This window comes from Rhinoraja longicauda, chromosome 2, assembly GCF_053455715.1.
Source record: "Rhinoraja longicauda isolate Sanriku21f chromosome 2, sRhiLon1.1, whole genome shotgun sequence".
NCBI lineage: Eukaryota > Metazoa > Chordata > Chondrichthyes > Rajiformes > Arhynchobatidae > Rhinoraja > Rhinoraja longicauda.
Genome location: NC_135954.1, coordinates 42204440 through 42217220, shown reverse-complemented (window position 1 = coordinate 42217220; position 12781 = coordinate 42204440). Strand labels below are relative to the sequence as shown.

At 47.9% G+C, this 12781-nt stretch overlaps 1 protein-coding gene across 3 annotated transcripts in view; it reads right to left on the bottom strand.

The window, feature by feature from the left end:
- The window catches only part of LOC144604070 (serine/threonine-protein phosphatase 6 regulatory ankyrin repeat subunit A-like), a 181662-nt gene that overhangs the window by 119134 nt on the left and 49747 nt on the right, over positions 1-12781 (bottom strand). For 2 of the 3 annotated variants that reach the window (XM_078418148.1, XM_078418164.1), the window contains exons 1-2: positions 12278-12769; positions 11802-11885 (exon numbers count right to left, since the gene is read on the bottom strand). In XM_078418148.1, coding sequence (XP_078274274.1) covers positions 11802-11885; positions 12278-12412 — 219 coding nt within the window. In that variant the 5' untranslated portion in view covers positions 12413-12769. Of the gene's footprint in view, positions 1-11801; positions 11886-12277; positions 12770-12781 lie in introns of those variants that run through there. The other variant, XM_078418157.1, reaches the window with a different exon arrangement.

Sequence of the window (12781 nt, the reverse complement as noted above, 5' to 3'; positions counted from 1 at the left end):
TCGAAGACCCCCCGGCCAACGATAAATGCCTCGACCTTAAGGAGCTGCTGATCCAAATTTACAGGCTGCCAGGCTCCTTCATATGGAGGGCCTAGGCGACCGGCGACGATCAAGCCTCCTTAACGAGATGGTCGCGCTGCTGGATGACAATAGACAATAGGTGTAGGAGTAGGCCATTCGGCCCTTCGAGCCAGCACCGCCATTCAATGTGATCATGGCTGATCATTCTCAATCAGTACCCCGTTCCTGCCTTCTCCCCATACCCCCTGACTCCGCTATCCTTAAGAGCTCTATCTAGCTCTCTCTTGAATGTATTCAGAGAATTGGCCTCCACTGCCCTCTGAGGCAGAGAATTCCAGATTCACAACTCTCTGACTAAAAAAGTTTTTCCTCATCTCTGTTCTAAATAGCCTACCCCTTATTCTTAAACTGTGGCCCCTGGTTCTGGACTCCCCCAACATTGGGAACATGTTTCCTGCCTCTAACATGTCCAACCCCTTAATAATCTTATACGTTTCGATAAGATCCCCTCTCATCCTTCTAAATTCCAGCGCTCGATTTCCTCCGGTTGGGCGGGGGAGCTGTGGAAGGGGCGACAGCTGTGCCCTGGAGGCCGGTGCGAACGCCCCCCCGCGGCCGTTGCGGGTCCCGCACCTGCAGTCCCGCACCAGCAGGCTCCAAGCAGCACCGGCAGGAGGCACTGGTGCTGTTACCACCAGCGCTGGGGTGCTGCAGCCCGACAATGCCGCCAGCCGTTCCCGGGAAGCACCGGGGCCGGCTGCCAATAGTCCCCGCGGCGGCCGGCCAGATTCACCACCTCTTTGCCTGGGGTCGGCGCTCCGGGAGTCGCTTCATTGTGGATACCGGGGCGGAGCTGAGCGCCCACCCCCCTTCCCTGGCGTACATTCGTTCTGGTAAGTGGGGGCCCGTGCTCACCGCGGCGAAGGGCAGCCCCATCCGTACATATGGGGTTCGCACGGTACAGATCGTTTATGGCTCCTGTCATTTCTCATGGCAGTTTACCATCGCCGACGTCTCCCAGCCGTTGCTTGGAGCCGACTTCCTCCGGGCTCACTCCCTCATGGTGGACGTCGACCGTGGGTTCCTGTTTTGCTCGGGTCTTGGCCGAGTTCCCGGACATCCTGACCCCGCAATTCCGGTCGTCGACCCCCAGGCACGGGGTGGTGCATTACATATCAACTACCGGCCCACCCCTCCACGCACAAGTACGTCGACTGCCGCCTGATAAGCTACGTCTGGCACGGCAGGAGATCCGCACAATGGAGTCCTTGGGGATCGTCCGCCCTTCCAACAGCCCATGGGCATCCCCACTCCACATGGTCCCCAAGGCAAGCGGGGGCTGGAGACCTTGCGGGGATTATCGGCGTCTGAATGCCGCTACCGCCGCAGACCGATACCCCATGCCCCACATCCAGGACTTCAACGCCCATTTGGCCGGGGCTACTATCTTCTCAAAAGTGGATTTGGTGCGGGGCTATAACCAGATCCCGGTCCACCAGGAGGATGTGCCTAAGACAGCAATCATTACGCCGTTTGGATTGTACGAGTTTGTGCGGATGCCGTTCGGCCTTAAGAACGCCGCACAGACATTTCAACGGTTAATGGACAGGGTGTGTCGCAGTCTTGATTTTTTGTTCATCTACCTCGACGACATCTTGGTGGCCAGCTGCACGCGGCAGGAGCACTGTGCCCACCTCCGGCAGCTCTGTCAGCGGCTCAGCGAGCATGGTTTGGCTATCAACCTCGCCAAGTGCCGGTTTGGAGTGACCACAATTGACTTTCTCGGCCACCGCGTGACTTCACAAGGCGCGGTTCCCCTGCCGAACAAGGTCGACGCCTTCCGCCGGGTTCACCGTCCATCAATGCGTGGCCTGAAGGAGTTGGCCTTTTATCACCGTTTTGTGCCATTTGCGGCCCACATTATGCGGCCGTTGTATCATCTTCTGGTGGGTAGGCGTAAAGACGTCGAGTAGACCGACGAGGCGGTAACAGCATTTGACGGCGCGAAGGAGGCCCTTGCTCGGGCTGCGCTGCTGGTTCACCCGCTGGAGGATGCCCCGGCCGCCCTAACGGTGGACGCCTCGGAGTCGGCGGTTGGTGCCGTGCTGGAATGACTGACGGACGGGGTTTGGCGGCCCCTGGCCTTCTTCAGCCAGCACTTCAACAACGCCCAGAGGAAGTACAGCGCATTTGACCGCGAGCTCATTGCTCTGGACCTGGCGGTGCGCCACTTCCGCCACTTCCTGGAGGGCCACCTGTCCACCGCTTACACGGACCACACGCCACTCACCTTCACCATGGCAAAGGTTTCCGACCCATGGTCCGCACGACAGCAGCACCAGTTGGCGTACATTTCGGAGTACACCCGCCGGTGCTTTACGTGCCTCCTGTTCTGGGGGGGGGGGGGGGGGGGAGGTCCTGTGGCGGCTCCCAAGGGTCGGGCCATATCACTATCGAACCCCTCGGCACGGGAATGGATCAGTCCGGGGGCGGCCCTTAGCTACAGGGATAAAGGGCAGGAGTTTAGGCGCGATCGCTCTCTTGCAGACCCGACTGGACAAGAGAATAACAGCTAATAAAATCCCTCCCGAAATACATGGCTCCTCGCCTTCATTTCGGGCTTATCGACGCGCCACACTTATGTCTATATTATAAAGGCCTCTGCAATATTCAAGGTAACATCTCATTCTCAGCAAGTAACTATGGGATGCCAGTTGGGACATTGTTTATTCGTGTGTGGAAGTCCTGGTTTTTGCTCAAGATGTGTTGCCAGATTTAGTCACAAAGCATGAACATGCCACCGGGCTGTAAGATACCCAAACGGAACAAGAGTCCCTCTAGTTTGCGTTTGGCTTCATTGTGGAAGGGCAGAAGTTGGAGGTCAGACAGATTGGAGTGGGAATGGGTACTTAAGTGGGTCCCCAACTAGTTGTATTGTATTCTCTTTCCCATTCTCAAACCCAACCTATCTGGTATAGCCCTCTCCACTGCCACGGTGAAACCAGACAAACGCACCTCTTATTCTGCTTGGTTAGCCTATAGCCCAATGACATAAATGTTGAATTTTCCAATTTCAGGGAACCCACTTGTTCAGTTTTCCTTTCCCACTTCAACCAATCTTCCCAGGTTTTCTGCTCTCTTTCTCTTTCTTCCACCCCCCTCCTTTCCCCACCCCCCTTGTATTCATCTCCATTCCCCTCCCCCTCCGGGTTCTATCTGCCCATCACCCACGTAACTATCTATCTGGGTTTCTTCTCCCTTGATTCACTTTTTCTATCCCCTCCCTCATCTGGTTCCATCTGTACATCATCCCACATTATACACAAAAGACAATAGTTGCAGGAGGAGGCCATTCGGCCCTTCGAGCCAGCACCGCCATTTAATGTGATCATGGCTGATCATTCACAATCAGTACCCCGTTCCTACCTTCTCCCCGTATCCCCTGATTCCGCTATCTTTAAGAGCCCTATCTAGCTCTCTCTTGAAGGCATCCAGAGATTTGGCCTCCACTGCCTTCTGAGGCAGAGAATTCCACAGATTTACAACTCTCTGACTGAAAAGGTTTTTCCTCATCTCCGTTCTAAATGGCCTACCCCTTATTCTTAAACTGAGGACCCTGGTTATGAAGTCCCCGAACATTGGGAACATGTTTCCTGCCTCTAATGTGTCCAATCCCTTAATAATATTATATGTTTCAATAAGATCCCCTCTCATCCTAAATTCCAGCGTATACAAGCCTAGTCACTGCAGTCTTTCAACATACGACAGTCCCGCCATTCCAGGAATTAACCTAGTGAACCTACGCTGCACGCCCTCAATAGCAAGAATATCCTTCCTTAAATTTGGAGACCAAAACTGCACACAGTACTCCAGGTGCGGTCTCACTAAGGCCCTGTACAACTGCAGAAGGACCTCTTTGCTCCTAAACTCAACTTCTCTTGTCATAAAGGCCAACATGCCATTAGCTTTTTTCGCTGCCTGCTGTACCTGCATGCTAACTTTAAGTAACTGATGAACAAGGACACCCAGATCTCTTTGTACTTCCCCATTTCCTAACTTGACACCATTCAGATAATAATCTGCCTTCCTGGTCTTTCCACCAAAGTGGATAACCTCACATTTATCCACATTAAACTGCATCTGCCATGCATCTGCCCACTCACACAACCTGTCCAAGTTTAGAAGGATGAGAGGGGATCTTATAGAAAAATATAAAATTATAAAAGGACTGGACAAGCTAGATGCAGGAAAAATGTTCCCAATGTTGGGTGAGTCCAAAACCAGGGGCTACAGTCTTGGAATAAAGGGAAGGCCATTTAAAACTGAGGTGAGAAAAAACTTTTTCACCCAGAGAGTTGTGAATTTGTGGAATTCTCTGCCACAGGGGACATTGGAAGCCAAATCACTGGATGGATTTAAGAGAGAGTTAGATAGAGCTCTAGGGGCTAGTGGAATCAAGGGATATGGGGAGAAGGCAGGCACGGGTTATTGATTGGGGACGATCAGCCATGATCACAATGAATGGTGGTGCTGGCTCGAAGGGTCGAATGGCCTCCTCCTGCACCTATTTTTCTATGTCTATGTCACCCTGCATCCCCATAGCATCCTCCTCACAGTTCACACTGCCACCCAGCTTTGTGTCATCCACAAATTTGCTAATGTTACTTTTAATCCCTTCATGTATATTGTAAATAGTTGCGGTCCCAGCACCGAGCCTTGCGGTACCCCACTCGTCAATGCCTGCCATTCTGAAAGGGACCCGTTTATCCCCACTCTTTGTTTCCTGTCTGCCAACCAATTTTCTATCCATGTCAGCACCCTACCCCCAATACCATGTGCTCTAATCTTGCCCACTAATCTCCTATGTGGGACCTTATCAAAGGCTTTAGAAAGTCCAGTTACACTACATCCACTGGCTCTCCCTTGTCCATTTTCCTAGTTACATCCTTAAAAAATCCCAGAAGATTAGTCAAGCATGATTTACCCTTCGTAAATCCAGAACGATCCTGTTACCGCTATCCAAATATTCCACAATTTCCTCTTTAATAATTGACTCCAGCATCTTCCTCACCACTGATGTCAGGCTAACTGGTCTATAATTTCCCCATTTTCTCTTTCCCTCCTTTCTTAAAAAGTGGGATAACATTAGCTACCCTCCAATCCACAGGAACTGATCCTGAATCTATAGAACATTATCTGGGTCTACCTACTACCCATGAGCCCCTGGTTCTATATTCCTCTTCCTCTCTCCCACCTGTTTATTTATCTTCTTCTTCGCTTACATTTCCAGCTATTGCCTTACAGCCTCTCAATCATCCTGCTCTTGCTTCTATAAACTGCCAACCCTCTCTCTGCACTCTCAATCCTGATGCAGGGTCTCGACCCAAAATGTCGATTATCCCTTTGGCTTCACAGCTGCTGCTTGACCTGCTGAGTTCTTCTAGCTGTTTTTTTTTGCTCCAGATTCCGACATCTGCAGCAATTTGCATCTCTCTTTTGTCTACCTCTAATGACCTTGTGTCCCAATTAAAAGATAACAGTTCCAAACATACAGGAGTCTTATTGTACTTCACTGGAAGTCACATGAACACATGAAAATAGCAGGAATTGGCCATCTGGTCCTTCCCACCTGCTCCACCATTTACAAAGTCAGAAAAGGTCGGGAACAGAGCAAGGACGACCATTGGCTGGGAGCAAAGTAAGTGGTAATTGCTGTGTGAAAAGGCAGTTTAAAAAGAGCGCCAAGAGGCCGTTGGTAGTCAGTCAGAAAAGTGCATAACTCCAAGCTCGCCAGACAACGGGGGTAAAAGCGTGCCCAACGTCGCCCTCATTCTGATGGCCACTTTCGTGTGTGGCTGCATCAGGCGGAGCATAGAGCCAAGGCACGTGGGCACCAAGTGCCACTACCTGCTGAGGTTCTACCTGTCCCCGGTGTTGCGAAGGATGGGCCTGGCGCAGATGCCACGCAATGTGCCAGTCAGCTGGACATTGCCGAACCATCTGTCGTTCGTGGAAAGGTTCTTCCGGACCAACACCTTTGACCACAAGTCCATCGGGCAGTGGTCAGCACGGAACGTCCTGCAGGCACTGCAGGGGAATGACTCCATGGATCCTGTGGCGTGGTTCCCAGAGCAGACTGCCCAGCTTGTCTGGCAAAATGCCTCATCGCCAGAACTCACCAACAAGCACCAAGACCTGGCTTGGCTGGCGGTGAGGGGAGCCCTCTCAGTCAGATCCTTCCTGCACCGCCGGAACCTTATTACCGGCGCATGCTGCCTTCGGGACGGCTGCTACGGAGAGGAGACGGTGGCCCACATCTTCACAGAGTGTGGATTTGCAAAGAGAGTCTGGAGAAGTCTGCAGGGGTCCCTGTCACGATTCATTCCGAGCAGCTCCGTCACAGAGGACTCTGTGATCTACGGACTGAGCCCAGGGACACATTCGGAGACTGACATCGAGTGCTGCTGGAAGGTCATCAACTCGGTGAAAGACGCTCTTTGGTCTGCCCGAGCTTTGTTGGCCTCCCGGCAGAGTGAGATGTCCATCAAGGAATGTTGCCGAATGGCCCGCTGCAGACTGCAGGAGTACGTGCTGAGGGACGCACTGAAGCTTGGTGAAGCCAACGCCAAGGCCCTGTGGGGGAGGACCACAGTCTAGGGTCCTACCGCTGCTGGACATGGGGGGCAGGGTGTGGTGGAGAGAGACGCCCCTCCAAATAAGGAATACTGGGTTAATGTCTGTAAATGTAAGAAAATGTATGTAAATTTGGAAGTAAATGCCTGTATTGAATGTGTAACCTCCGGAAATGTCGGATGGGCTTGTTTAAAAAGATGTTTTGTAAATGATATTTATTACTTGAATAAAGTATTTTTTGATAAAAAAAATTAAAAAGGCAGGATAGAAGTGAGTACCTGGATTGGTTGATCAATTAAAGTAGAGGTTTGGTAAATTGGCCATTTAAGTAATTTTGTGACTGATATAAGCAAGACTTGCACAAGGGGTGCAGCGCCCTGTTGAGTAAAGCGCCCTGTGAGTAAAGTGCGAGTCTTTGGCTGCGAGTCTTCGGCGAAGAGGCTAAGGTGAGGAGGTTACACTTGTTTTTGCGCCTGAATTGTTTTTGACTTCACTAAAGTAATGGCGGACAAGTTGGTGCAGTGTGTTTCCTGCAGGATGTGGGAAGATAGGGGCACCGCTGGAGCTTCTGGGAGCTACACCTGCAAGAACTGTGTCCAGGTGAGGCTCCTGAATGGACGTGTGGCGGAGTTGGAAAGGCAGCTGGAAGACCTCAGGGCAATCCGGGAATACGAGAGTTTCCTGGACAGGACCTACTGCGAGGCTGTCACGCCAAGGGTCGAGGTCAAGCGAAGGTGGGAGACCGTTTCAGGGGGGAGCGAACGTGGACTACAGGAGACCCCGGTGGCTGTGCCTATTGCAAACAGGTACACCCTCTTGGGAACTGTCGGGGCAGAAGACGCTTCCAGTCCGAGCGGCGGACGTGTTGGCAGATCTAACCCAGTCAAGGAAACTCGACAGGGGAGACCGAAGTCAGGAAGAGCCATAGAGGTGGGTGACTCCATTGTCCAAGGTACGGACAGTAGATTCTGTGGCGGCAGGCGGGACTCGAGGATGGTCTGTTGCCTCCCTGGTGCCAGGGTTCAAGACATCACAGAGCGGCTTCAGAACATCCTAGCGAGGGAAGGCGATCAACATGAAGTAGTTGTGCACATGGGCACGAACGACGTCGGGAGGAAGAGGAAGGAGATACTGCGACGTAAGTTTAGAGAGTTAGGAAGAAGACTGAGAAGTAGGACGTCGAAGGTGGTTGTCTCTGGACTGCTACCTGTACCTCGTGCTGGTGAGGGCAGGAATAGAGAGATCGGGAATATGAATGTGTGGCTGGTGCAGGGAGCAGGGATTTAGATTTCTAGACCACTGGGATCTCTTCTGGGGTAGGGGTGACCTGTACAAAAGGGACGGGTTACACCTTAACAGCAGCGGGACCAACATTCTGGCAGGTAGGTTTGCTAGTGCTACAAGTGTGGCTTTAAACTAAGTAGTGGGGGGGAGGGGTTGACAAACTGGGAATATGGAGATGGAGTTAAAGGGGAAGCGAATACAGGAGAAATTGCAAAGGACTCTCGAATGAATGGGGAGGGAAGTTCTAGAAGGGATAAGAGAGTAAGGTCAGGGCCAATTGTGACCGGCGTGAGAGGGGAGGTGAATACCGAAATTAAAGTATTGTATTTAAATGCGCGAACTATAAGAAATAAAATGGATGAGCTTGAGGCTCAGTTAGACATTGGCAAGTATGATGTTGTGGGAATCACTGAGACATGACTACAAGAGGACCAGGGCTGGGAACTGAATATTCAGGGGTACACAACATATAGAAAAGACAGACAGGTGGGCAGAGGGGGTGGGGTCGTCGCTCTGTTGGTGAGGAATGATATTCACTCCCTTGCAAGGGGTGACGTAGAATCAGTATGGATAAAAATGAGGAATTGTAAGGGTAAAAAGACCCTAATCGGAGTTATCTACAGGCCCCCAAACAGTAGCCTCGACATAGGGTGCAAGTTGAATCAGGAGCTAAAATTGGCATGTCGCAAATGTAATGCTACGGTGGTTATGGGAGATTTCAACATGCCGGTAGACTGGGAAAATCAGGTTGGTAATGGACCCTAGGAAAGAGAGTTTGTGGAGTGTCTCCGAGATGGATTCTTAGAACAGCTTGGACTGGCGCCTACTAGGGAGAAGGCAATTCTGGATTTAGTGTTGTGTAATGAACCTGATCTGATAAGAGGACTCGCGGTAAGAGAGCCATTAGGATGCAGTGATCACAATATGATAAGTTTTACTCTACAAATTGAGAGGGAGAAGGGAAAATCGGAAGTGTCAGTATTACAGTATAGCAAAGGGGATTACAGAAGCATGAGGCAGGAGCTGGCCAGAATTGACTGGAAGGAGGCCCTAGCAGGGAAGACGGTGGAACAGCAATGGCAGGTATTCCTAGGAATAATGCAGAAGTTACAGGATCAATTTCTCCCAAAGAGGAGGAAAGATTCCAAGGGGAGTAAGAGGCACCCGTGGCTGACAAGGGAAGTCAAGGACAGCATAAAATTAAAAGAGAAGAAGTACAACAAAGCAAAGAAAAGTGGGAAGCCAGAGGATTGGGACTCTTTTAAAGAGCAACAGAAGATGACTTAGAAGGCAATACAGGGAGAAAAGATGAGGTACGAGGGTAAACTAGCCAATAATATAAAGGAGGATAGTAAAAGCTTTTTTAGGTATGTAAAGAGGAAAAAAATAGTCAAGGCAAATGTGGGTCCTTTGAAGACAGAAGCGGGGGAATTTATTATGGGGAACAAGGGAAATGGCAGACGAGTTGAACCGGTACTTTGGATCTGTCTTCACTAAGGAAGATACAAGCAATCTCCCAGATGTTCTAGTGGTCAGAGATCCTAGGGTGACGGAGGAACTGAAGGAAATCCACATTAGGCAGGAAATGGTGTTGGGTAGACTGATGGGACTGAAGGCTGATAAATCCCCAGGGCCTGATGGTCTGCATCCCAGAGTACTTAAGGAGGTGGCGCTAGAAATTATGGACGCATTGGTGATCATTTTCCAATGTTCTATAGATTCAGGATCAGTTCCTGTGGATTGGCGGGTAGCTAATGTTGTCCCACTTTTTAAGAAAGGAGGGAGAGAGAAAACGGGAAATTATAGACCAGTTAGTCTGACATCAGTGGTGTGGAAGATGCTGGAGTCAATTATAAAAGGCGAAATTGCGGAGCATTTGGATAGTAGTAACAGGATCGTTCCGAGTCAGCATGGATTTACGAAGGGACGCACACACACACGCACACACACTTCTCGTGCAGAAAACCTGACATCCTTAGAAATCTTTACTATACTTTCTCCAAGGCAAGGTGAGTGCTTTTTTTTTAAAAGATAAGGAAATCAAAACTATACACAATACTCCATTGTCAATATTTTCATTCTTGTGCACAAATTTCATTTTGTTTTCCAAATTTCTTGTACCTTCATGTTGACATCAACTGTATCCAATCGCAAAGGACACCGAGGAGGATCATTTCACATTTTCCACATTATATTGCCTCAGGTATCTTTCTGCCCACTCTATCCAGCGTGTCCATGCCCCCTTGAAGATTCTAATCTTTTCCTCCTGCACTATCCCACCTAGTTTTTAATTATCTAGGAAATATGACATTTGGTCCCTCCTCTTAATCCTTAATGTAGATTATAAATAGCTGGGTCCCAACCCCATATTATCCCACAGTGTGACAACATGAGAAAGTCAATTTCTTTCTATCCTTTGCTTTCTGTCTAATAACTAATTCTCAGTCCACGTCAGGATATCATCTGCAATGTGCTCAAACCTTGTTGACAAACCTCTTGAGAGAAACCTTATCAATAGCCAGCTGAAAGTCAAAATACACCACACCTACTACTTTCCCCTTATCCAATACACTGGTCACACCACCAAACATGACTTCCCTTTCAGAAAGATATGCTGACTTTGCTCAGCCCTTGTAAATTGCAATTAGATGCTTCATTGTGCATTCCGGCATTTTCCCTACTCAGGTTCGATCCTGACTACGGGTGCTGCACTGTAAGGAGTTTGTACGTTCTCCCCGTGACCTGCGTGGGTTTTCTCCGAGATCTTCGGTTTCCTCCCACACTCCAAAGACGTACAGGTATGTAGGTTAATTGGCTGTAAAAATTGTCCCTAGTGGGTGTAGGATAGTGTTAATGTGCGGGGATCACTGGGCGGCACGGACTTGGTGGGCCGAAAAGGCCTGTTTCCGGCTGTATATATATGATGATATGATATGATATATATGATATATGATATGCAGGACAGTAGTTCTGATAAAAAATCTTCAACCTAAAATATTAAAGTCTGCCTGATCTGCTTAATGTTTCCCGCATTTTCTATTTTCAGGTTGCATTTCCCTGTTTTCCTCTCCTTTTCTCAAATAGTGGGATCAAGTTTGCCACACTCCATTCCAGAATCTAAAACATTTTGCAAGATGATAACCAAAGATTCACCATCTCTACAGCCACCTCTTTTAAAACTCTGGGATGAAGGATCAGGGCCTCTGGAATTAATTGGAGATTAGTTTCATCACTTTTTCTGCACATTTTTTTAAAATATAGAATTTCTACATGCATTTTTCCAAAAATATATACACAAGATACAAAACAAAAAAAAAATCACTTAATGTCACTGCTTTCCATGATCAAAATCATAGAATCCCTACGGCACCATGGAGATTACTTGAGCCATGCGTCCGTATTTTTTTGTTATGTGGCCTACTATATCATATTCCAATTCTTAGGAAACGCAATAATTCTTTATCAAGCAACAGCAAGGTTCTTGAGAGCAATTTCATGTGACTTAGTATGGAAGTTTTCTTATCTGGTAAGGGGGAACTGAGGGAGAAAGATAAGTTGTCTGGCTACATTCGATCAAGATCACAAACTGCTTAAAGAAATCAACAATATTCACTGTCAACTTTCCAGATGAGTCCAAATGAATGTAATGAAAAAAGTAAACAGGAAGTGAAAAGTGGCAATTTCAGATATAAAATACTGTAAGTGCTGAGAAACATTATCTCCGTTGGAATCAGTGGACTGTTTTAGTTAATCAGCTGTAGATTGTCATAATTTTGCTGATGGACACAAAATAAATTCTGGGTGTAATTGATGTACAAACTAAAAAAAATCACTAATATTACTTCGAGAAAACCATCTCTTACCTGCACATTTACATCCTCTTTTTTGAAAATTAGGCTGCGGACCTCATCTGGGTCTCCATTGAAAATAGCTTGAACCAGTGGTGGCTGCAATATTGAAAGACATTTGTCACAATTAGACACATGCGAAATAACTCGCCATGTGGTTGGACATCTGAGTGATTAAATTAAAATAGACTACATACTTGATTGTTGAACACCCAAATGGCAATGAGATGTAATACACAATGCAGATTTTCGCATATGAACTTAGATATTGGTGACAAACAATTAATTAGAAATATAAACACATAATTTATCCAGCCTATTATCTTCAAACGAAATTTCTGAAGATGTTAATGATTAATGAATGAGTTTTTGAAAACCTTCCTTAACAAGTTTGCTTTTTCTATCAAAATATCAGAATACAGGGACAGATTGTATTGATATTTTTTGCAGGAATGATACAGATAGATTTAGACAAGCCAAAATGTTCTCACCCTTTCCTCTTGAAGTAAAAATGACTTTGACAGGGATAGTGGCACATCCTCGTACTTTTCCTGAAGCTTTTTAGAAGCAACAATGGGAGAATCATCTTCCACCTCCTCCAGAACAACTATGCACACACGACTCATCCGATCTCCTGTTTACGCTCTAATGTTGTAAAGTTTATTTGCAGATAGCGCTTCTACTGCCACTCTGATTCTACTTCGCTATTGAGTGCAATTCCCTATGCTGGAGAGTATATGGCGAACTCATTTCACATTATTTGCAGAAGTAGTTCCGGTGTTAACAGAGCCCCAAAGCCAACACAAGCACTGGAATTGCTGTAGATCCTTGTTTGAGAGCGAATCCTTGATGTAGTACCACTGTTGTTATGCGTGACATAACATCATTCCTTAAATAGAAAAGCAGGCAAATCATGTGGTTTACAATGGAGAAAATCAGTACCTGTCTGCAACAGAAGGCCTAAATTATTTTCTTTTGCTGGTTAGATGTAGCTG